The sequence below is a fragment of the Protopterus annectens genome, chromosome 16.part0 (genome assembly GCF_019279795.1).
Source record: "Protopterus annectens isolate FY-2018-M chromosome 16.part0, PAN1.0, whole genome shotgun sequence".
NCBI lineage: Eukaryota > Metazoa > Chordata > Ceratodontiformes > Protopteridae > Protopterus > Protopterus annectens.
The window spans coordinates 44,622,013-44,647,453 of NC_056750.1; the positions used below are offsets into that span (position 1 = coordinate 44,622,013).

At 40.1% G+C, this 25,441-nt stretch overlaps 1 protein-coding gene across 3 annotated transcripts in view; it reads right to left on the reverse strand.

Moving 5' to 3' along the window:
* POMT1 (protein O-mannosyltransferase 1) overlaps positions 1–25,441 on the reverse strand; it is a 1,532,857-nt gene that overhangs the window by 1,460,283 nt on the left and 47,133 nt on the right. For all 3 annotated transcript variants that reach the window (XM_044058401.1, XM_044058399.1, XM_044058400.1), the window contains exon 2: positions 9,984–10,122. In XM_044058401.1, coding sequence (XP_043914336.1) covers positions 9,984–10,105 — 122 coding nt within the window. In that variant the 5' untranslated portion in view covers positions 10,106–10,122. The remainder of the gene's footprint in view (positions 1–9,983; positions 10,123–25,441) is intronic.

Here is a 25,441-nt window from a genome sequence, read left to right on the forward strand (position 1 = left end):
TGTGCACAAGATATACCCTCGCAGTCTGACAGATTTGGAGTGCTTTTGCAAGGAAGAGTGGGCAAATATTGCCAAGTCAAGATGTGCCATACTGATAGACTCCTACCCAAGAAGAATGAATGATGTAATTAAATCAAAAGGTGCTTCAGCAAAGTATTAGTTTAAGGGTGTGCACACTTATGCAACCAGCTTATTGCACATAATTTTTTTATATTTTACCCTAACAGATTTGTTTTCAGTTGAACTGTATAGGTTATAGGTCACATTAAAGGTGGGAAAAGTTTTGAAATGATTTCTTCTGGTCTCATTGTTTATATCACAAAAACCTGGCATTTTAACAGGGGTATGTACACTTTTTATGCCCACTGTGTGTGTGTGTGTGTGTGTGTGTGTGTGTGTGTGTGTGTGTGTGTGTGTATATATATATATATATATATATATATATATACACACACATATATATATATATATATATATATATATATATATATATATATATATGTATAGACACACACACACACATATATATACACACACACACACACACACACACACACACACACACACACACACACACACACACACATATACATGCATGCATGTATAGACACACACACACACACACACACACACACACACACACACACACACACCCAATATGGGTGTACTAAATAAAGATAAAATACCCATGATGTCAATAAAAAAAAATGGTTGATGAGGCAAGTCAATGCGTCTGGAAATAATTTCAGAGCATGCGACTCTAAAATATTTTGTGCAGTAGTCAAGCCTCCCTTGTACACCCCATGGTTGTCGTATCTTTACAGTGACAACCAGAACATTCGATTTAAAGCTACAGTAGTCTGCTTTGCAACACAAAATGCACTGCACCCCTATACACATACCTGTGTGTGTATCTATTTATTAAAAATAAAAATAATACACACACACACACACACACACACACAGCATTATGTTGGGTAAAACAGTCCTATAAAGTCTGTACTTGTACACAGAAATACTGTAGGCATATTACTTAATATACCACATTACTGACACCATGCAAGTACCACTGTAAAGCAAACAAGCTGGTTAACATTCCTCATTATTGCTGCTAGTTTTTGAGTTTGTGTAAGTGAATAAACTTACAAGTAAATATGTGGTACAATGGTTAAGGGCTTCACCTCCCAAGCACAAAATACAAGGTTTGATTCGGACCTCTGACCAATGCCTGTAAAGTTTGCAAGTTATCCCTGTGTCTCTGTGGGGATCCTCCCACCTGCCAAAATCATGCTTGGTGTTTTCACCTCAAACTCAACCCAGAATGGAGTTGGGGGGGTAGTAGCATGGATTTCTACTTGTTGCCGGTTGGAAAAGTTGTATTGACCAACTGCTTTAGGCATCAGTTCTGCTGTACAGTATCCTCTAGTCAGGAGAGCACAGATCACAAACTGCAGATGGTGTCAGGGCTAGCCACTTGACAGTGTAAAATTGACTTTAGTCAGTCTGACCAAATCATCTAAAGTCACCAAAAATGGACATGAGTATTTACTGCTCTAAAGTCACCAAAAATGGACATGAGTATTTACTGCTCATAAGTGGGTTTAGGACCATGCCTACTCTGACCAGTTCCAGGAAGCCATGCTAAAGGTAGGAGGGATCTATGTGCCTCTACTGGCTAGTGTCAACTATAAAGTTGCTGTGTCAATAAGCTAATGTCCAGACAGTCCAGTTGCCCAACTTGGGTTACCTGGGATAGATCTGGTGAATGAAAGTTGTACATAAAACCAATCAACCTGTCAGACATAAACCAAGGGTTGCTACACTCAGTATAGGTTCCCTGACAAGATACAGCCTGGAAGTAGGTGATAACGGTAAGGAGGATGTGGGATATCCTCTGTATTCAAAAGAGAAGATGGAAGAGCAGGGCAGCAAAGCCACTTGCCTTGGGATCTAGAGTCTACTGAGGGGAAGGCCAAACTAGATATGGTGTGGGAACTATGTCAGGAGACAGGCTTTAGAAGGCAGTGAGGGTTGCCGTCAGAATTAATGACAGATTCATAGCAATCAGCCTCCACTGAACAGATATCCATATTCTCAGCCTATGCCTCACAGCTGGTTTGTTAGTACAAGGAAGAGAGTACATTCAGGCAGCAGTTGCAGGGCCTACTAGATAAACAGGATATCAGTCGGTGCTGATAAATGGGACCTGAATGCACATATTGGGACAGGCAGAAAGGGATACAAGGGCTCTCTGAGTTCACATCAATGCACAAGTAGGAGAACAGGAATAAAGGAGAGCCCATTCTAGATTATGAACTGGCAAATGGCTTTATGGTGGCCAGCACATGGTTCAGGAAGAGTCTCACCAGATCACATACAAAAGGGGTCACCATGCAACTCAGTTAAACTTTCTTCTAGTAAGGGCAGGGCATTGGATAAAATCAGTGATTGCAAGGACATCATCAGTAAAACAATCAGATTTCAGCATAAACTACTAGTGGCCATAATCAGCTGCAAACAGTGATCAGAGAAGGCAGTAAAGTTCAGAGACTAGGCTGAAGCCCTGGACGTTTACTGGAGGGAAAGCACAAGAGTTCAAGGAAATAGTCAAGACTCTAAGACATCAGGAGGAGGAGGAAATAGGTGGAGCTGAGGAAGAATGGCAAAATCTCAAAAAACAGGTGTGAAGTGTGAAGACTATAGAACAGATTATGTAGCCATGACACGTATAGAAATAAAAGTACATAAGGAAAGCTGGTGGTGGAATGCAGAAGTCCAGAAAGTTATCAAACAAAAGGAGGAGTGTGGGAAAAATGAGAGATAGAAGAGACAAACCAGGTTGCAAAGGAATACTGACAGCTAAGAGACCAAAGATCAAGGCATTAAAGGAACGTTACCAGCTTCTGGAAAGTGACTCAGCACTCAGCAAATGGCCCAAAGAAACTCTAACCAGCTGCAAAGTAAAGACAGAAAGATAAAGAAGATAGTCATCAGACACCCTTCACAAGGGATGCCAGCAGCAACCTGCTCACCAGTTCACAGGACATCAAAGACAGATGGCAGGAGTACTTCTAGCAGCTTCTGAATTAAGAAAACTCCACAGAAGCTGTACCGCCTTGGAAACAGTCTGTGATGAAAGAGGAAGAAGAACTCACCCTAGAATATCTTCTTCTTCTTTCGGCTGCTCCCGTTAGGGGTCACCACAGCAGATCAACTGTTTCCATTTCTTCCTGTGCTCTGCATCTTCCTCTGTCACACCAACCACCTGCATGTCCTCTCTCACCACATCCATAAACCTTATCTTAGGCCTTCCTCTTTTCCTGTTACCTGGCAGCTTCATCCTTAGCATCTTTTTCCCAATATACTCTGCATCCCTCCTCAGCACATGTCCAAACCAACGTAAGTTTGCCTATCTGGCTTTGTCTACAAACCTTCCAACCTGGGCTGACCCTCTAATATACTTATTCCTAATCCTGTCCATCCTCGTCATACCCAGTGCAAATCTTAACATCTTCAACTTTGCCATGTCAAGCTCTGACTCCTGCCTTTTTGTCAATGCCACTGTCTCCAACCCATATAACATAGCTGGCCTCACTACCCTCTTGTAGACCTTTCCTTTCACTCTTACTGGTACTCGTCTGTCACAAATCACTCCTGACACTCTTCTCCACCCATTCCATCCTGCTTGTACTCTCTTCTTCACCTCTCTTCCACACTCACCATTACTCTGAGCTGTTCATCCCAAGTACTTAAACTCATTCACCTTCGCCACCTCTACTCTCTGCATCCTCACCATTCCTCTATCCTCCCTCTCATTCACACACATATATTCTGTCTTAGTCCTGCTGACCTTCATTCCTCTTCTCTCTAGAGCATATCTCCACCTCTCCAGGGTCGTCTCCACCTGTCCCCTACTCTCACTACAGATCACAATGTCATCTGCAAACATCATAGTCCATGGTGACTCCTGTCTGATCTCGTCTGTCAACCTGTCCATCACCATTGCAAATAAGAAAGGGCTCAGAGATGATCCTTGATGTAATCCCACCTCCACCTTAAATGCATCTGTCACTCCCACCGCAGACCTCACCGCTGTCGCACTACCCTCGTACATATCCTGTACCACTCTTACATACTTCTCTGACACTCCCGACTTCCTCATACAACACCACAACTCCTCTCTAGGCACCCTGTCATATGCTTTCTCTAAATCCACAAAGACACAATGCAACTCCTTCTGACCTTCTCTGTACTTCTCCATCAATACTCTCAGAGCAAACATCGCATCTGTAGTCCTCTTTCCTGGCATGAAACCATACTGCTGATCACTCATCATCACCTCCCTTCTTAACCTAGCTCCCACTACTCTTTCCCATAACTTCATGCTGTGACTGATCAGTTTAATCCCTCTGTAGTTACTACAGCTCTGCACATCATCCTTATTCTTAAAAATCGGTACCAAAACACTTTCTCCATTCCTCAGGCATCTTCTCACTTTCCAAGATTTCATTAAACAATCTAGTTAAATACTCCACTGCCATTTCACCTAAACACCTCCATGCTTCCACAGGTATGTCAGAAGATGTAAGAACAATATTAAGGAAAATGAAGTCAGGGAAAAGCAACAGGTTCAGATGATCAAAATGTTTGGTGAGTTAGTAGAGAATGGCTCCAGGGAATACTCACAGCAGTATGGAGAGAAAGACGTATCTCAAAAAGTCAGAGATCAACAAAGTTGCTGTATGCAGACTCTAACAAAACCTTCAGCAAAGGATGGGGGAATGGAATGCAAAACTGAGAGCCCACAAGATGAAACGGAATACAGACAAGACAGATGCCATGGCAACAAATGGGGAAATCATACAAAGATATAAACTGAGACAGAAAGGAAAACAGTGGTACAGGTTAACGTCTGCAAGTATCTGGGAGGGGTGGTTGAGGAGAAGAGTTGCACCCAGGCACTTGGAGCCAGAAGCAACAGCCCCGGTCTGGCTCACCCCCCTGCCTCACCAGGTAAGTGAAAAAACTACAAGAGTAGTGGTATTTCACTGGCGACTAAGGCCTCCCTCTTATTCTACTCTTCTCATGTCTCTTCACAGTGCCAGACAACAGTCAAGCTCAAAGGGGTTTCTGTGGTTTTGCTAGACAGTTGGAAGGGACAGTGGGAATCTCATTTATCCATTCAGCCATGTCACTAATTAGACGATGAAGCATTTGGCTACCTGAAGAAAATCACAGTTACTCCTGCCATTTACCCAAGCTTCACTGAATTTCTTGACAGTGACATTCAGAGCACTGCCATGAAGGGCGGCACTGAATTAAGACAGAAGATGCAAAACCCCAACCTCATGTAGAAATGGAGTAAAAGAGGTTGTTGATGATTATAAGTAGCTAGATGTTAGTACTTGCCAAAAATTTAGCACACATGCATACATAGTACTGTGCATTGGTATTAGTGATCAAGAACACGGAGGGGGTGCATTTTTTCAGGGAAAGAATTGTTTTTTTGTTTTGCTCCCCACAAGACCTTGCTTTCCTCTCTTCACTCAGCTGGCCAAGTGATTTTGTCACTGTGGGAGATGGGTACTCCCAGTCCAGACAAAAGCCCTACGGGGTCCATTCATTCCTGCCTGGGAACCTCAACTGGCCCTCTGTTCTCCAGTGATAGGTGGTATGGAGTGGGACAATTTGATGGTCTTGTGGGTGTCCTACCCATTCCCTTGGCTGCATCCCCTGTGACTCCCCCCATGACTTCAATTGATGCCTCCTAAAAAGCACGCCACTGCATGCCAATTTCCCCTCAGTTGCATAGTGAGACTGTCCTAATGGCAGAGCATCATGGGTGTACACCTAGTCCTCCTTCTAGATGGCACGCATGTGGCAAGCCAGAGCAATGTCCCCCTAGGACAGGTGAGCTATCAGTGGCCACTCTTTCCCATCCCTCCTGGCCAGTTCCTGCAGGAACCGGAGTCATTTATTGAACTTGGGTTACCTTTGGCATATTCAGGATTTATTCCTCTATACCACAAAGCTGGCTAGGAAAATAGTTTTATGTGCCGAGACGGAAAGGGGCTGTGCCATCAAATCATGCTGAAGTTATCTGAATTTGGTGAGACGGAAAGGGGCTGTGCCATCACATCATGCTGAAGTTATCTGAATTTGGTGAGACGGAAAGGGGCTGTGCCATCAAATCATGCTGAAGTTATCTGAATTTGGTGAGACGGAAAGGGGCTGTGCCATCAAATCATGCTGAAGTTATCTGAATTTGGTGAGACGGAAAGGGGCTGTGCCATCACATCATGCTGAAGTTATCTGAATTTGGTGAGACGGAAAGGGGCTGTGCCATCACATCATGCTGAAGTTATCTGAATTTGGTGAGACGGAAAGGGGCTGTGCCATCACATCATGCTGAAGTTATCTGAATTTGGTGAGACGGAAAGGGGCTGTGCCATCACATCATGCTGAAGTTATCTGAATTTGGTGAGACGGAAAGGGGCTGTGCCATCACATCATGCTGAAGTTATCTGAATTTGGTAGCTCTGGTGGAAAATAAGCTGGATGAATGGCCTGATGTAATGCCCCACCGTGACATACGTTGTGCATGCCATGACCATGATTACACTCCATATGAGCTCATCATTTTTCATTCTGCTTTGGATACTTCAGATAATGGCACCCTATCTTCTGAATCTTTGTTCCTTCTACAAACTCCTTTTCAGACTCTCTGTTGTCTTCATCACCTTTGTTTCTTTTCTATTCCATCACCTCACCATCGCCTCTGTTCCAGGTCTTACATGTCCTGCTTCTGCTTTACCTTCCTTTACAGCATCACTATTCTTCTCCTCTTTTTGTCTCTTCACTAAACCACTTTCCACATCCCATGAGTCCTACATCTCATTCCCTTAGCCTGTTTGGTTTTTAATTTGTCCACAGTCCCTCAACTCTTTTCTGTCCATTTTTCCCAGCTCATGATAATTTCCTTAAAAGTTCATAGCAGCATCTGGACCTCCTCAACTCTAAACCAAAGAGCAGTGTATTCTAGCTAATGGCACCTTCACCCGTACATCCACAAGTCTCCTCTTTCACGTTAGTTAGGACCACATTCAGAATTCTCTCTCTTGTGGTACAATCCAGCACCAGATTGCTGAACCCTTTGTAGTCTAAAACCTCAGTTAACTCCCTCTCCAACCAGAGGCTCAGAATTTTTCAGCCTGTTCTTCTGACTGTGACACTCTACCCACTTTCCTCCATCTCATTAAGTCCTCTTCCCATTACCTGAGGGCTGTTACACTTATTAATCTACCAGCATTATCCTCGTTCAAATGTCAGGAAACTTGCTCCAGATTCTAACCCTACCTACTCTTTCAACCCTTTCACTAGGGAGGTGTGTCTCTTGACCCCATGCTGATACAGCCTTTGTGTAAATAATTACTTCCTCACCTTTTTCTGTCATTCCTGAGCAGACTATTCCTAGGTATGTCCATGTCCACTCCCTCGTCATTGGCCTTTGTTTCAATAATACAAGAAATGTCCATAATCACCTCCTGCATCACTGCCTGCATCTCCCCCCTTTCACCTATCCAGATTCTTTGAAATGCATTATAATATTACTCAGTCATGTTCCAAGTCCATATCACATGTATTCTGTGTTCTTTTTTGAGTCTGTTACCTGAAAACTTCCACCACCCCTTTTTTCTAATTCACTTTGTAGGAAATAAATTCCATTTTCACCAAATTGACAGAAACAAATACGTTTGCATTTTCACAACTTTTTTTATGTTGATGTGAATCTGAAGGCAGAATACAGTGGTAATTGTAAAATTATACATACAAAACTCAAGAATAACAGTCAATAAGACAGACTACATGAGCAGTGACCACATTTCAAGTTTGTGAAGGCAATGAACTGGGTTTATGAATAAACTCAGCCTACTGAACGGCCAAAGGGGAGGTGTTAAATAATTAGTTTAAGGAGCCATCAGTGACCCAGCCTTCATCCCCACAGCACTGCTAGAAGGAAGGGAACATGCATCCTGCACCATTCTGAATAGTCAACTAGACACTACAATGACTAACTGAAAAAGCAAAGGACAGCTGGAAATCAATATTTTTTGTGTTTAATTGGGTTACATAGTGATGCAACGGATACTGTTGTCGCCTCACAGCAACAGGTCCTCTGGTTCAACTCTTGACTGAGGTGCCTTCTGTGTGCAGGCTACATGCATAGCCAGCCTTAGGCATAGGCCAACTAGGCAGTCGCCAGGGGAGCTTTTCCAGTACTTATTTAGGGTAGACCAGGATGGGGGGCACTGGGTGGTCTGGTGGGGGGAGCCGTGGAGCCCTTTTCCCTAGGGCATCAATTGACCTAAGGCTGCACCTGTCTACATGTCTTCCTTGTGTCCGCATGGGCTTTTTCCAGGTGCTCCAATTTCTTCTCACACTCCAAAGACATGCAGGAGGTAGACTGGATGTTATAAATTGGCCAATGGTGTAAGTATGTGTGCATGGAAGTGGTATGAAAGAACGGCAGCAGCAGGGCTATCCACCCGATGACGTGAACCTTGGTTCTAGAGGATTGTTACTGTTGAAGTGGCATCCCAAACCTATGCGGAGAATGGGGAAAAACGGATAGATTTTTGTGCTTAATTTCACCACAAGCCCCCTTTTTAAATCATCAAAAACTCTGTAAAAACTTGAAAAATGCCTCATGGCAGATAAAGAAAAAAAGCCTGACCTCTCACTTTGCAGTAAACCTGTTTATTCACAATATAATCAGCAAATACCTATGTAAGTCTCCTCCAATCCTTCTGTCTCACGATTTTGGTCTTCTTGCACTGCTACAAAATGTCAGGATCTCTCTCCCTCTTTGGCTGAACAAGAAGCACAACTCAGCTCAGAAGTTGCAGTGCAGTGCAATAACAGATGGAATCTGGGTAGTTGGAAAAGTTACCTTCTGTGCTTCTTTAGAAGTAGTTTTCCCTGTATTCTACATCATTTCTCCCTTCACAGTTAGTGCCTCAACAGAGGTAATCATGGTAGACGGAAAGTAATACTCTATCCTCCTACAAGGTTTAGAACCATTTTTCCACTCATTCTACAACCCTCTGTCATTTGCTGCCTGACAAACGTGTAACATCTGTATTTCTTGCTAAACCAGCCCCTTGACTTACTGTGATATAATCCATCCAGCCTATGTCAAATGTTTAGGCTAGCATGAAAACAAATCCTCTATTCCTGCTACAGATACAAATCCTCTGCTGCTATGGAAAAAGCATCATTCATAACATGTTCAGTCCTTCCCCCCACCTTATCCCTCAGATTACCTGGATTTTTAATAGTCTGGGCCCCTGACATCACAATTTGAAGCCATATATCTGTACCAGAATGTTTTACATATTACCCACAAAAAAAACAAATAGTTGAGGTTACTAGAACAGAATTCCACACATATGAAATGAAACAGCAGCTCACAATGAGAAAGAATATCAGAAACAATATAAACAAATCCTCGGCTGCTATGGAAAAAGCATCATTCATAACATGTTCAGTCCTTCCCCCCACCTTATCCCTCAGATTACCTGGATTTTTAATAGTCTGGGCCCCTGACATCACAATTTGAAGCCATATATCTGTACCAGAATGTTTTACATATTACCCACAAAAAAAAACAAATAGTTGAGGTTACTAGAACAGAATTCCACACATATGAAATGAAACAGCAGCTCACAATGAGAAAGAATATCAGAAACAATATAACTGTGTACAGTCTAAAAGTAGCAGCAGATCTGGAGACAAACACATATACATACAGCAAAATAACCAGTGCAAGCTACAATCAGAAAATTATTTTCTCAAGAGTTATAATTTGCGGAAACCATTACGCACAGTGAACACACACTTTATATGGGAACTACACTCTCACATACTGAAGCTAAAACATTTCTTACACAGTAAAGGCACAATTTATAAAACATCTTACTTACACCACTCCCCCGGGGTAGGAAAGTCTCCACAGCCTACTTGCCAGTCCCAGGACCGTAAGTGCTACAACGACCACATTGATGTCAGCTGTAATAAAGAGTGGTTCTTTCAGGTTGTCTAACATCTTCTGGAGACAAACTCCTTAAAATAAAGAAAAAAAGTGAATTCTCATTTTTTTCTGCATGCATCTAAACTACAAACAAATAGGCTATTCAGCTAAGAAAATGGTTTTCTACCATACCATTACACCTTCTATACAATCTATCATAAGAAATCACGTACAGAAATACTCCAGATGTAGGCCTGAATTCTTGCAATCTTTCATAGCATATGCCTTCAATCATCTTATCTAAAATTGGTAGCATTCTGAATACAAAGCACATGTCCTGTGACAAGTCTCACTTCTGTGCACCTACAAACTGGTAGTGTTACTGACACGGCCAAAGCAAGAAAAACAAAGGAAACAAGACGATGACCTTCTGAAAGAAAAATGTAAAGTTTACAGCTGAGACAAATGCCCAGTTAAATCAGAAACCAGTGGGCTTCCTTTAAGACATAACATTTTTTCTTTAATACATAATGTCATGGTATACTTACACCCAGTTTATATTTTCTTCATGTCATTTCCTGCACTATGGTGCACTCCATAATTATGGAGTAATATAATATTAAAGTATACATAAATATGAAACGATACTCCAACCGTTCTGCCATGCTTTTTGTTCCACTACGTCAACTGTCAAATGTTATGCCCACAGGACTGAAATTATAATGCCGTTACTGAACTGTTAGTAATAGTGATGTACCACTGAGGCAAGCATGTGTGTTACATAACAGTAACTAAACTGCCCTTTCGTTATATAACAATACCGTTTTGTTACTTATTGAGATCACCCCTGGAAATGAACACTACTGCTCAGGTGAACAACGCTATTTCACTAAAAATGAGGAGATGCTATATCCGTGGGGTTTGATTTTAGCTTCATATATAAGCACTCTTTTTAACTTAATAATGACCCTGGGCCATTCATTTACACTGAGCAGCAAAAGGTAGACTGAATTTCCCAACCTAAACAATAGCCTTGCCAAAGTGGGAAGAGGACAGCTTAAATCAAATAGCCTGCCAAAAATGAAATATCTGTGAAATTAAAGAGCTGCTACAAGCACAAACTATACAAAATGCTATCTTATAATGAAGTTGTATTTAGGTCAACTCTGACAACAGTACAAGTACCTACATCTAATTTATTTCCTCACCCTGAATATTTTGGTGAGGCAGCCATGCTTACTGATCTTATTTTCTTGAAAACTACTTCTTACCCATAATGCACCATAAGGGTACAGCTGATGAGATTATAATGCCCCAATCTCTCCTGTCAGATCATATTTCCTTTAGTTTACAATGCAAGTAGTGAGAAAAAACTATTAAAAAAGACTGAAACTTAAAACTCTGTCACTATACTCTGTATCCTACAGACTACTAAGGGGTGACGACTGTCCGCAATACAAGGCATCCTCTGACCCAATACTGATGGATTTATTGCACATCAGCAAGTCAAATGGCAACAGAAATAATCAGTCTAGTGATCTAAACCTCTTCGGCAACATCAACAGATACTGCTGACATAGAGGAAACTATCCATCCACATAAAACAAAGTTCATCACTGTCCACATCAGGGGCGGCTCATGCTATAGGACTGTAGGACTGCAGCCCTCCCACCTATAAAAAGAAAAGAAAAAAAAACGGCAAACATAAAATCAAAACAGGAACAAAACAAAAAAAAAAACAAAAAAAACAAAAAAAAAAAACCTCCACGCATGCTCACAGCACAGACTTCTGGGTTGCAGGGCAGAGATGCCTTTCTCCCTTATCCAGACTGCCTGTCTGGACAAGGGAAAAAGGCATCTCTGCCCTGCAACCCAGAAGTCTGTGCGGTTGTCATCACCCACACACAGAGAAGACTGGACTGCATCACCCATAGGCTGAAGCCTTCAGCCTATCACAGGAAACAGAAACCAGCCAAACCAGAAACCAAAGGTAAGCTGTGTGTGGAAAGCAGCCATGAGGGAAGCTATACGTTGGACAGAGCGGTAAGTGTAATTTTATTCAGGTTAGCAGGAAAAGTGTAATTTTATTCAGGTTAGCAGGGAATGTGTAATGTGCAATTTGAAAGTGTAATGTGTGTGTTAGCAGGGAAAGTGTAATAGAAGCTCTTAGACAGAAAAGTGGGCTGCCGTTCGTATTATGAATTAGCCGTTTTTTCTTATGCAGGAAAGTGAGCCATTTGTGTGTGTGTGTGTGTGTGTGTGTGTGTGTGTGTGTGTGTGTGTGTGTAATGCCCCAGTCACTATCTGCCGGTTGCTAGAGAGGTCAGGCTTGAACCCTGTACCTTAAGTGCAGATGGCAAGGACCTGACTTCCCTACCCACCACCTTTTGTAAATACAAACAGATTTTTGCCTCATATTTGTTCTGTTCCTCATAAAATCTGTAATTTCTGAATGTTTGTTTTTCCTTGCAAAGTCAGTAGTGCAGTGGTGCACTGGTAGCATTGTTGCCTGGCAGCTACAGGTTCTCTGGTTTGATTCTTGGCTAGGGTGCCTTCTGTGTGGAGTCTGTATGTCTGGAGTGTTTCTCCCTGCTCTGCTAAAAGTTGGCTTTTGTTCCAGTTCAGACTTTCCTGGTTAACATGTTAAATAAAAATGACAGGCATTTGAATTTCAGACTTCATATTCTTCAGAAAATACATGGCAACACAAAACTCTTTATTCTAGCAATTTTCTAAGTTTATAAGATTGGACATTTGAAATGTGTCCCTATTTTTTTGACTGTATTCCCACATTATTGGTTTCATCCAGGTTTTTTGTGCTAAGGTTAAGAGCTATGGCGAGAACTGAATTCACTGAATATGTTTGGGGACTGTATTCCTCCATTACTGGCTTTGTCCAGGTGTCTTTTGCTAAGAGGTTGAGAGCTATGTTCACAAAACAGCTGCTTTGGCATAGTGGTATGTTTCTCTTACTGTTTTGCACAGAGTCCTGGGTTTAAGACTTGGCAGTAAAATGTATGGTGGTAACACGGCATTCTATTCTAGCAACTTTCCAACATTATACAAGCAATGTTTAAAATGAGTTCCTGGTTTTTGGGCTTTTGTCTCCCCCCCCCCCCCCCACACTAAATGTTGGCTTTTTCCAGATTTCTTGTGCTGCAAAGTTCAGAGATACAGCTGAGTGTCAAGTAGATTTTACAAGGAGCTGAGAGCTGCAGGGGAACTAAAGTTTAGTGCTGCTCATGCTGAGTCTGCTTGTATTGTTAATAGCACAACAGGTAGTGTACTTTGATGCAGAAGGCTGTAGGTTCTACTCTCACATTAGGTAGATGCATTGCTGATACTGTACTGTGTTGTAAAGGGGGTGGATGCTGCAGTCCTTTTTGGCGAAGATACCTAGTAACAATGAACCTGTTGTCATCCATTCCCTATTGCAATATTACTAGCTTATTTTTTAATGCAACATAGACAATTTATTCCTCAAGGGCAACAGGCACTTTACTTGTAGATGAAACAATTAAATATCAAGTTGTTTGCTAGCAGCAACCTCTTCATTAGTTACAGATTTTTTTAATGTGGTAATTATTTATATGACTTTTAATACTTCAGAGATTAAGCATATTTACTGATACTGGTGAACTGTAGAATTTTGAGTAGACTTTTATGATGAAAATGTTCTGAATTAGGCAGTTGGTGCATGCATTTTGTTTCATTGTTTATTGGAAAAATGTTCAAAACAATAAATTTAAAACACTCTCTAACAACTGTACTGTATTGTACAAGGAATATAACTTAATATAATCAGGAAGGTGTATCAAAGAACACGCGTATGTTTCGTGTGCAAGGGGCCTATGATTTGAAAACAGCCCAAAGTTAATCTTTATCTGCCACTGGCAAAATGTATTTTCTTTGAATGTTAGTTTCAATGCTGCTTCAATGAATGAGAGTTTCAAGGGCAGAGAAGTTTTAATGCTAAGTCTATTTTCATTGTGAGACTGCATTGTTTTGTTTAGCAGATAGCTACTAAGTGTTTGTGTTGTAAAATGTAAAATAAAACTTTCAAATGAAATCCAAATCATTGCAGAAGGAAAGCAGTATGCACATTACAGTGTTTATGGTAAAGGAGGTGAAATAATCAAGGAATGGGACATTGGAATGGCTGCAGGGGGTGGCTCCATTCGACCATGATTTTGTGAGGGGGGGAAGGGCAGCAAACTCAGACAGACCTGGCTGAACTATACCTCTTAACTGTCCAGATTTTTGCAGAATGAATAGATTTTTGTTTCTTATTTTTGGTTTGTTCCTCATAAAATTTGTGGTTTTCTTGCAAATCATTTAGGAATGAAGTCACTAAATAATGACAGACATTAAGTTTCAGACATCATGACCTTCAGAAAAATGCATGCTAAAGCAAGACCTGTTATTCTATCAACTGTCTTAAGTTTATACAAGAGCAATTTTTAGTACTGTTTGTATGTATTGTTTCCCCCCAATATACTTGGCCTTGTCCAGATTTCCTGCATTAAGAGGTTGAGAGGTACATGCAAATCGCTTTATAGAATTAGGAATACCCAAACCTCTCAACTGTCCCCAATTTTGGCGCAAAATGTTGCTTTCCCCCTAATAATCCCTCAGCAAAAAAGTAATTTTGGAAGAAAACGTGGAGGGTTTATAATTATAAATAACTGTAATGATCAGAGTTATAGATACTTTTATTTCAGAAATGCATGTAGATTCTCTAATTTTGTCAGTTGCTCAAGTTAACAGTACTAATATTAAAAAGGTCTCCCTTCTTTGACAGGTTCCCATCTGTATTGTGTGGCAATTTTATATTTTTGCATCACATTTTTGGTCCGTTTTTCATAAAATTGTGGTTTTCTGGCAAATTAGTGGCAAATCATTAATGACTGAAGTTAGAAAAAATAATGGCAGACATTTGAGTTTCAGATGTCATACCCTTCGGAAAATTCATACTAATGCAATACCTACTACTATTCTATTATCTTTCTAAGTTTATAAGAGCAATATTTAAAAATTGTCCTTATTTTTGGGCCTGTGTCTCACTTCTATGTATGGCTTTGTTCAGATTTCTTGCTCTGAGGTTGAGAGGTATGAGTGTCAGAGCCATCACAGTCAAGCAGAGACATTTCAAATTGTGACATACTTGTTGCACCCCACTCCCCCATGTAGTGACTCTGGATGTGTCCAAGCAAGGCAAGGAGCAGTTATGCAGTGTAAGTGTGCGGAGTATTCCCCCATCCAAGGTAGACACAAGTATGGCAGTGGCTTTTTATCTGTCCTTGATTTTGCAGAATGTTCTAGTTTTCTGTCATATTTTTATACTGTTGATTTATGCTTCTTCAGAAAATGCATGCTGTAGCAGTGCCCTGTTGCTCTGTGTTTCAGTAGCAATGCTTTAATGACCATCAGGTAAGCTTGTCGGAGAGTGTAAGATGCAAGTAAGCTTTAATAAGCATAGAATTACCAACATTGAAAGCCTTTTTTGTTGCTGCCATGCAGAGAATATTTACATAACTAGATAATGTATAAGCCTTAGGTATTGAAATGCATATGACACTATTTGTAATAAAGGACAGGATTACAGTATTTTAAGAAGCTCATTACATTTGTTGGAGACTTGCAGTCATCTTTGCAGGCTTTACATGTAAACTAAGCAGAATGCCAAGATATCATGTGTGGTCCATAACCTGTGCAGTAATCCTTTAAGCAATTTATCTTGAGCTTGTTTCTTGTTTGCTGTTCATGTTTTACTTTGATCATGTCTTCCCGATGAAACAAGTAGATAGTTGTTGTCAGGCACCAGGTCTTTTTGGATAAGAAACATTTTTACAAGTGGGGGTATCACAAAGATTGCTACTTTCAGCATGTTACTTGGTAGTTTTATAAAGCTGAATATAAATTATAATTAGAATTGCACTACAAGGAGAAGTGGTTTGGGTTGAGTGCTGCTTGTTTTTTTAATACTTGATTTTGACTGGCATTCCAGTAATGTATTTAAAAAGTAATTTATTTTTTCATGCCTCACAACCTTTGTGTTTCCATCTAGATATTAAGTAAGCTGTCATGTAGCCAATGCATTGAAATATTTTTTCTTCTACACTTCATTTTGTCTTGATTAGAGTCTCATAATGATGGTTTGGCACCCAGAGCAGCATATTTAATTAAAGTTCCAGTTGTTGTGGTTTTGAGCATAGCTCCACCCCTTTCTAGTTGGCCACACCCCATTCCGATTGGCCCCACCCATTCAGCTGTCTTCTGCAGCCCCCCTTTAATTTGAAGTCACCAGCCACCACTGGTTCACATCACAACTTAGAGCTATGGATGGGAAAGAGACAAATTTACCTCATGACTGCCCCTGTACTACTAATGGACACAGGCATCTCTTACATGCTTTATCCCATGCTTGGGTCTCCTCAAATTATTTCTGGTATGATCTAAGTTATTCTCATTACGAGTAATATATAATTATCAACCATGGGATGTGTAAGAATAATATATAACCAAATGGCAAAGGTTATTTTAAGCACAAAAAGGAAAACTTGCTAGGCTTAAAGTGGCCCACAAGAGCAGTTAGCCTAGTATTTACCTATGAACTTATTAAGTTTGAGAATCAGCAAGAAGATTAGTCAATAGTTTACTGCGACTCTTGTGGATTTGTTTTCCTACATATATTTTGTTAAAAGTGCTTGATGAAGTGTTATCAAATCGCTAAGATAAGACTGCATTTTTAAAAAAAAGATGGACTTTTGGGTGTCACATTCTCCCTAGGCACTCCTCTTCCACATTCCTTCCTTCAGCTAGCCATGGTATATTTCCTGACATAGAACCCCTCAAGTAATTAGTCATTTATAAATGGCAATACATATCAAAAAGATCATTGTGCTTGGTATGGTCAAGAAAACTGTTAATTTCTATTCTTTCTTATATCTTCTTTTGTGCAACAGTTTCACAGTAAAATAGAAAATGCATTTATGATCCTGAGTATACACAGATCAAAGTATCCCTAGCAATGTGTCCAATAAAATACACAACTTGAAATGCATAGCTGATCCTTGCACATTTATCTTTGCAGAGCAATAGCCATTTAGCATCAAGTAAACCATCTTATTTTATACAGAGCTTTACATACCAATCCAATTCATGCGCATGCCTCTTTTTAACAATGCCTAGCTCAGAAAACTATGATGTGCATCCTCGACTTACTATAACCATTATTTTATTTTGCACATGGTCCCTGATGTTTAAATTATACATTTGGGAAATACACAGTACTCAGAAGTAAGAAATGGCTCAGTCGAGTTACGCACAGGGGAAACAAAGGAATGCAACTGTAAATGACAACAGAGTGTGAATCTTTGCAGCCTGCAAAACGTAATAATCCCAGTAGATGTGAATAACAAATCACAAGTACAGATACATTGCTGAGTGAGTTCTTCAGTAGTAAAACCTTTCAGGTGGAATGGTATTACAGCATGGGAGACAAGTTCCTAAAGAAAGTATCATGAGATAATGCCAGAAGCCTCCTCAGTCAAAACTACTCAAATAAAACCACTTGAAAATTCAGCCGTAGGAAAGAGCATAAAGAAGTGCACTCCTCAAATATGTTTTTAAACAACAAATAAGTTTCTTCTTTGCATTTTTAATAAGATTTTTTTCAGACTAATTTAACAACACAAAAATATGACAGTTAAATACATCTACCATAATCAAATGATATTTCATCTAATTAAATTAATGAAATAACCAGTAATAAAAAAAAACAAATGCAGATTGCATCATGCTGTATTAGTTTTTCATTTTTTCCTTAACAGTTTCCTTTTAAAAACACATTTAAAATTAAAAGAAGCATTTAATCCTGGAGAAGCATGTACTGAAAATGTATTTGTATTCAAGATATTCCAAACTATCATCCCTACCTCCTCTTTTACATGTTCTACATGGACAACAAACTTTTTATAATTCCTACAGGAAGAAAAACGACTGTCGAGAGCATTAACACTCATGGTTAACAGCATAACAATACTTGTACATTGTACTTCTTTGGTTCTTTCGGACATAAAAGAAGTCACAAACTATATGCAGTGCTGTACACACTATTACAAAAACTCTAGGTGCTTAATACATTGTTTTGGTCAAAGCACAATAAAAATTGTGTAGCATCAGCAACATAGTTTCATAGTATAGTACTAGGCTATCTGCCCTGGGGCATTAGTAAGCCTAGCCATAGTGATGTGGCTTTTGCCACCCCATGTACAGAATAAATCTAGAATACTGTGCCTCTGTCTAGTAGTGACACAATGAAGGTCCCCTTATATAATAGAATTAGTTTACTGTGCCCCTGTCTAGCAGTGACACAGATGTGACCCCTGGGGTAAACTTACGAACTCCCATCCACTCATCAAGATTTCTCTTGAAGAGAGTCAGTGAGGGGCTCTGCCTAATACGAACTGGGATCCTGTTCCAAAGCATGGGAAGCCTCTGGGTTATGAATCTATCCCTCCAGCATGTCCTATTCATACTTGTGCCGAGGTTTAAGTCTTTAGCTCTCGTGGTCCTGATGGATTTGGATTTTTGAGGTGGAGCATGTCCATCAGATCCTGATTGGACATGGCCTTGTACATCAGGCAGAGATCACCTCTGAGCAGGCGGTATGCTACTGAATAGAGCTGAAGTTTCTTTAGTCTGGCAGAATAAGACATATGTTGGAGACCCTTGATCCTTTTGGTGAGGTACTTTTGTGGTCTCTCCAGCTGTTGCAAATGCCGGGTGAGGTACATACCAAATGGGGCATTGTACTCAATCATGGGTCTGATGAGGGAGGAATATAGGGGTACAATGACATCCTTGGATCTGGATGCGAATCCCTTCATGATGAGGTGTGCAATGTAGAATGTTTTTCTAGCCACTTTGGCAACGTGGGTGTCAAATGAGAGGTCGCTGTCTACTTGGGTCCCTAGGTCTCCGATTACTTTTTCCATACTCAGTGGGTTGCTGTCTATGTGATAATTTGTGGGTACTTTGTTTTTTCCAAAAGGGATGACTATACATTTTTTGGCATTTAGTTTAAGGCCGTGACTACGGCACCAGTTGTCCGTTTCAGTGAGGCCTTTTTTGTAGGATGTGTGTGTCTGCTGGTGTATTGACTATACTAGCAAGTGTTACAAGAATAACATTTAAAGGTACCACAAAAGTCCCTTCATTATAAATGCTGTTCCCTACTTTACATTTGTTGATCAGGAGTGTCCGGCTGAGCTATTACTCTTTTTCAGCGGAGGCCTGGGGAGAAAAGCTCCAAAGATATGCAATACAATAAAAATAGCAATACAGATACATTTCAATAAAAAATAGCAATAGAGAATTTTGGAAGTTAAAATATGTAAGCTACATGTATATTGTTGACAGATAAAACAATACTACAAACAAAAATGAGCATGATAAAGTAGAATAAGTTGTATGTTTTGGTTTAAAAAGAGAGTTGAGTAAATATAAGGTTTTGTATGAAAAGTGGCGGAAACTTAAAATGTTACATAAGAATTTCAGGGAGCAGAGTATAGAAGAAGCTTTGGAGATTGCATAGGAAGCATAGGATGAAATAGTTAATGGTAAGTTTTAGTAAGTTAGTTTGACTGTCCTATAAAGGTAGGTAATAATCAGGGAGGGCGAGTACAATGGCAGGACCAGTGTTTGTTTAAAGTGGTCTTTGGTTGCTAGCTTAAATTGTTTGGGGTGAGTCAGGGTCCTTATTTCTAGTGGGAGTTTGTTCCATGCAACAGAGGGATGGTAGCTATACATGTTGCACTCTGTGTTGAATCTGGGTTTATGAATTTTTAGTAGGTCTTGGGCTGAGCTTTGGGGAAGTCTGGTAGGGAAGTAGTGAGAGATGAGATAAGATAGACTTGGGCAGAAATCAGGCTGATATAGGATGGAGTGTATGATTTGGAGTTGAGATTGTAGGAACAGGTGAGGTAGTTCTGGCCAGTTCAGGTATTTTAGGGAGAGAGAGTGGTGAGATTTACAAGTTTGTTGAGCTGCAAATCTAGCTATTTTGTGGTAGTTTGATTCTAATTTGATAAGTAAGGAGGAGTTCAGATTTGTGGGCATTTGGGAACAACAGGTTAAGCATGGTAGAAGGTATGCATGGGTAAGAGAAATCCTAGCTTCAGTAGTTAGGAATTTGTTGTTCCTGTACAGCAGTTCTAGCTTTTGGAGGTTTTTTTTTATACAATTGTTAATGTGAAGATCGAATTTTAGTTGGTTGTCAATGGTAATGCCAGTGAGTTTTGTGCTACTTAAGACTTCTATAGGAGTATTGTTTAGGGACCTTATGGAGAAAGAAAGTTTAATGTTGTTGTTTGTCTTTCAGCTTTTTCCCAGTAAGAGGTCGCCACAGCGGAACTCCAGTCCGCTAATGATTGGCACTAGATTTTTACGAAATGTTGAGGTGCCAGCTCGATGCCCAACCTTCAACGAAGGCATGCCCATTTACGCACGCATGTCTTTCGAATGCTACCCAACCGCGGGGAGGGCATGCAGACTCCACACAGAAGGCACTCCCAAGCCACGCCAAGAATCGAACAGGAGAACCTCTTGCTGTGAGGTAACAATGCTTCCGGCGTACCACAGTAGCATATAATGTGATTTGCAGATTTAGGTAGAAAAAGAGTAGTAACTTTGTTTTCTTAGGGTTGAGGATGAGCTGATTATTAGTGAGCCATGTCTCTACTGAGTTGAAAGATGTCTGGGTATTTGTTAGGAGTTCTAAGGGGGAATTAGCAATAGTTATGACTGTAGAGTCATCCGATATTGGCCAATGTTAGACTGAGGACAAGAGGAGTGGAGTGAGTTGGTGAAGATATTAAAGAGTAGGGGTCCAAGAATGGAACCTTGGGGAACACCAGTTCTTACGGAGAGAGGGGTAGATAGTGCCGAGTCCTATCATATTGACTGCAGCCCATCAGAGAGAGATAGCTAGAGAACCATGCAACTGTATCAGGGCAGAAGTTTAGGTCTACAGGTTTACTAAGTAGCAGAGTGTGTGAGAGTGTCAAAAGCCTTAGAAAGGTCAAGGAATAGACAAGATATGAGTTTGTGATCATCTTTAGCAAGGGCTAAGGTGTTGAGAAATGATAGTAGAGCTGTGGTTGTACTATGCTTGCGACGAAAGCCATGGTGTGTCCCTTCATCATTTATAATTTTAAGTTTCTGTTACTCTGAGAAGTTTTTCTTGCAAGAGATAATGCACAACTTGTTTGTGTATACATTTCTCAACGATTTTGGAGAGAGGGGGGAGGATAGCGACAGGTCTGAAATTAGATATTTCTGTGGAGTTACCTCCTTTATGAATAGGAAGAGTGTAAAACTGTTTCCAGATAGAAGGAACATTAGACTCAGAGATGGAGTGATTGATTAGTATAAATACAGGTATAGCAAGGGAGTGTGCAGCAATCCAGAGAAAGTAAGAAGGAATACTGTCTGCTGATACAGAGCGTGGTTTGAGCTTTGAGAGTACAGTTCTGATATGGACAGTGGAGACAGGTTTGAGAGAGGAGTTTACTGAGCTATTGGTTGAGGGGTGTACAGGGAGGTTTGAAGTGTTATTGTTTGAGAGGTTGGGGTTAAATAGTTTGGAAATGGATTTGATAAAGTAGGTGTTGACGCAGTTTCTTCAGGTGACTTGTCAGGACATGAGTTTGATGAAGTTGGGTTACCTGGATGTAGTATTTGGTTTATAGCATTCCAGAATTTTTTTGGATCAGATTTTAATGTTTTTGGGGGATTATAATAAAAATCTTTTTTGTCTTTGTTGATAAGTTTTTTTTGTCTGATTTCGAAGTTCTTTATACTTTAGGAGGTCAACTGGAAGTTTGGTTTCTACCCATGTTTTCCATGCCCTATCTCTGGATTTCATAAGGGTACAGGTGGTCTTAGTTAGCCAGGGTGAAATATTTACTTTTAATCAAACACTTCTCGGTGGGGCTAGAGAATTTAAAATATTTAGGAAAGTTGAGTTGAAGGCGTTTACTGCTTCATTGAGTGGGAGATGAGTAAGGAACTTCCAGTTAATTCTAGAGAGGAGGGTTTTAAAAGTGTCTGGGTTAAAGGTTGAAAGTTTGTGGCAGGTGATAAGCCGGTGTGGTTTGGGGAGGTGGATGATGTATCATAGCACTTTTATAGGTGAATGATCACTCAGGGCATCAGGTAGAGTTTCAGGGTTATGGTATTTGCTGAGGTTAGAAACAAATATCCAATCTATCAAGGAGCTTGAAGAATGAGAGTTATTAGTATGGGTAGGTTTGGAGATTAGTTGTGTAAATCCATGGAGGTTTATGTGTTGTAGAGAGTTTGGATTATACGTACCCAATAATAGTATTAGGGAACTTTAGGGAGAGATATGACAGTATATTTTCCATTAAGGGGATGTTGTCCCCTGGTGGAATGTATATGGCTACTACTGTGATGGTAGTAAAGTCATTGGGTTTGAGATTTGCTATTAGTATTTCAGCAGGTGTAAAGGAGGGAATTGGTTCTTTAGGAAGGAAGACAGTGAGGTAGTTAGAGTAAACTAAAGCAACACCTCCACCTTTTTTCTTTAAGCGATCTTGGTGAAGTACATTATAACCTGGAGGAAGAATGTCTTTATCTTGTTTTTGAGGTTTAAGCCAAGTTTCTGTGACAGAGATAATGTCTGGGGTATGAAGAGCTACCCAAACATGAAACTGGCTTAGTTTGTTGTGCATACTTTCAGTATTGATAGACTAGAAGAAAAGTTTCTTTTTTGGTATGGATGGTTGATTTGAATTAGGGGTGCTATTCTGTGGGGTGTTAGGAATAGAGGTAGGACCAGGGTTTGGATATATATCACCTGAGAAGAGTAGAGTCCTTGTGAAGTCATAAGCTTTCATTTTTTGTAGGTAGTTGTAAAAGTATTTTATTTTATACTTAGCTGTACTATGGTTGAAAGGATGAGTTTTTTTATTTTAGGGAGTAGTATAGTCATTGGAAGGGTAGATGCAGAGATGAGTATGGATTGCTGAGGGTAAGAAAAGCAGTTTAGGTGAGGGTAGGTGGGGTCTTTATGTATAGGGGTTAAGAGTGTGTGAGGTGATGTTATGTTGTGTAAAAGCAGTGCAGGTAGAAGTATGACAGGAATGATTAAGTCTGGCATGTTTGAAGAAGAGGAGAGGGCTTTAATAGGGTGAGTTGGTTGAGAGTTTGGGAAAGAGTTGTAAGGTAGGGAGCGAGTTGTAGTGGGTGTTAGCTTGTGTAACAGGAAGAGGAGGAGTTTGATGGTTGGGAGGGACCTGTGGTTAGGTATAAAGGAAATGATATGGGGGGGTGGGAGGTGAACGAAGTGAGCCCAAGTGCAGTGAGGGTGAACAGAGCGGGGCTACACCTGGGACAGAGGAAAGTACAAAAAAAAACATTCAGCCAATACAATCCAGTGTTCGGGGAAGATGTACATCCAGATTTAAGGGCAATTAAACAAGCTAGATTCTAAAAGAAAAAAGGTCTTTTCGTTTCTGTTTTTATTTTTCTTTAAAAACAGGGAGCTGCAGTTCACCGAGTAGTAAGAACATAATGTAGTTATGCCATGGGTTTTAGGAAAGGGACATGCAGTAAATTAGGAGTCAATAGAGTACTATTTAAAAAGGAATGGAATATGGTATACTCGAGTACACTACTGGGTATTCCTATGAAGCAAGGGCAGAAAAGCTAAGTCAAAATATGGAGTCTTTCTACATCAGGTTTTTTGATTCCTGTGTAATTAAGCAGGAGTGGGAGTGGGTGGGAGTTGTGCAGGTTCAAGGTGGAGGAGGGGGATAGACACAAAGTAATACAAGGTTGTGAGCCAGAAAAACTGGACTAGGCCAGCTGCTAAGAAAACAAATCAAGGAAACCAAGCTCAGTCAATTCCAGGTCAGTGTAGTGCAGTACCTTCCTAATAGCTACAAATCTTGTACTACTAATCCAGTACAGTGTGGTGAAAAGGACCACCACTTCTATAGGGAAAAACAATTGAAGTATGGGCTGCAGGTACATAGGTAAACCTTTTCCAAGAGAAAGAAAGTAGTTTTAAGTAACTGACCTAGGAGTACAATAAGAAGAGGAAACAAAAATGGAGGGGGGGAACCAGTACTGTGCATGCTTACAGTAAAAGGCTATAGCAAAACGGCTTCAGTTTAGAGGACAGATTAAATACAACTCTAACATACACTAATGTAGCTGAAAGCACTTTAGTGTTCCACTGACACAGGGTCTCACAGTGCAGGGCAACCAGACAGCCTTTGGTTTACTGGAGGTTGGCCAAGACACAGACTAAAACATTTGCTGAGGGGACTGGAAATAAAAAGGAAAAGGAGGAAAATATTAGGTCAGAAGTTTTCAATCACTGATTACCACGTAACTAAGACAGAGGATGCAGGGGAGGAGCAGCATACCTTGTAAGAAACAGCACAATGCTATGAACAACACAAAATGCAAGGATAGCAGAGAAAAAACAAAAGATAACTGCAGTTGATACCAAGCTATTATAACATATGCTATACTATTATGTATTGTTATAAAGGTTATGAAGAGAAAACATTAACTACTAAGATGCTACACGCAATTTAGCATTCTCCACTGAAAGTCAACAGTTGTGCATCACATTAGCTAGCCAAGGAATTGCAAAGAAAAACTTAAAAGCATTGTCAGTTTCTTTTTTGCACTGCTAACACATTTGCTACTACCCCATTCTTTGTTTTCAGAGGCAGAATCATACACTCACTAATTCAGCAGGATATACTGCATCAATGAATCTATTGTGCAAATCAACTAACATGCAATCTATGAAATTCTTGATAAAAGTGTGATTCTGTAATCTCACACAATGATTTTAACTAAATTCATTTTCAAATAATAAGGCTGCATACACAAATAACGAATAAAGAATTACTGCTAGTATTATAATCAATAGCAGAACCCAGGTGAGAAATCTAGCCTTGTTTATAAACTATGACATAAAAAACTTAATTCTGTTTACGTCATTATGTGAAGACAATTCCAAAAAAACTGTCCTTATCTTGTAAAAATGATGAAATAATTTAAAGAACCAATATTATTGTTCCAAGTAAAAAAATGTTGTCAGTACATCTGTTAATAATTAACTATACTGAACAAAGGCTGCACACAAACAATGCTCTTGTCCCAATATCCAGTGTCCTTAGTCACATTACTGGATGTTGTTTTGGCACCCATTACCCACAGCACTTAAATTCTGGAAATATTTGCTATCAAAACACAAATGGTTATTGGACACAACTTGATCAATAAACTCGGAGAAGAATTTTACCTATCCCACTTTAAATTGTCTGTCAACATACATGTCATTCGCTCCATCCTATTTTTATA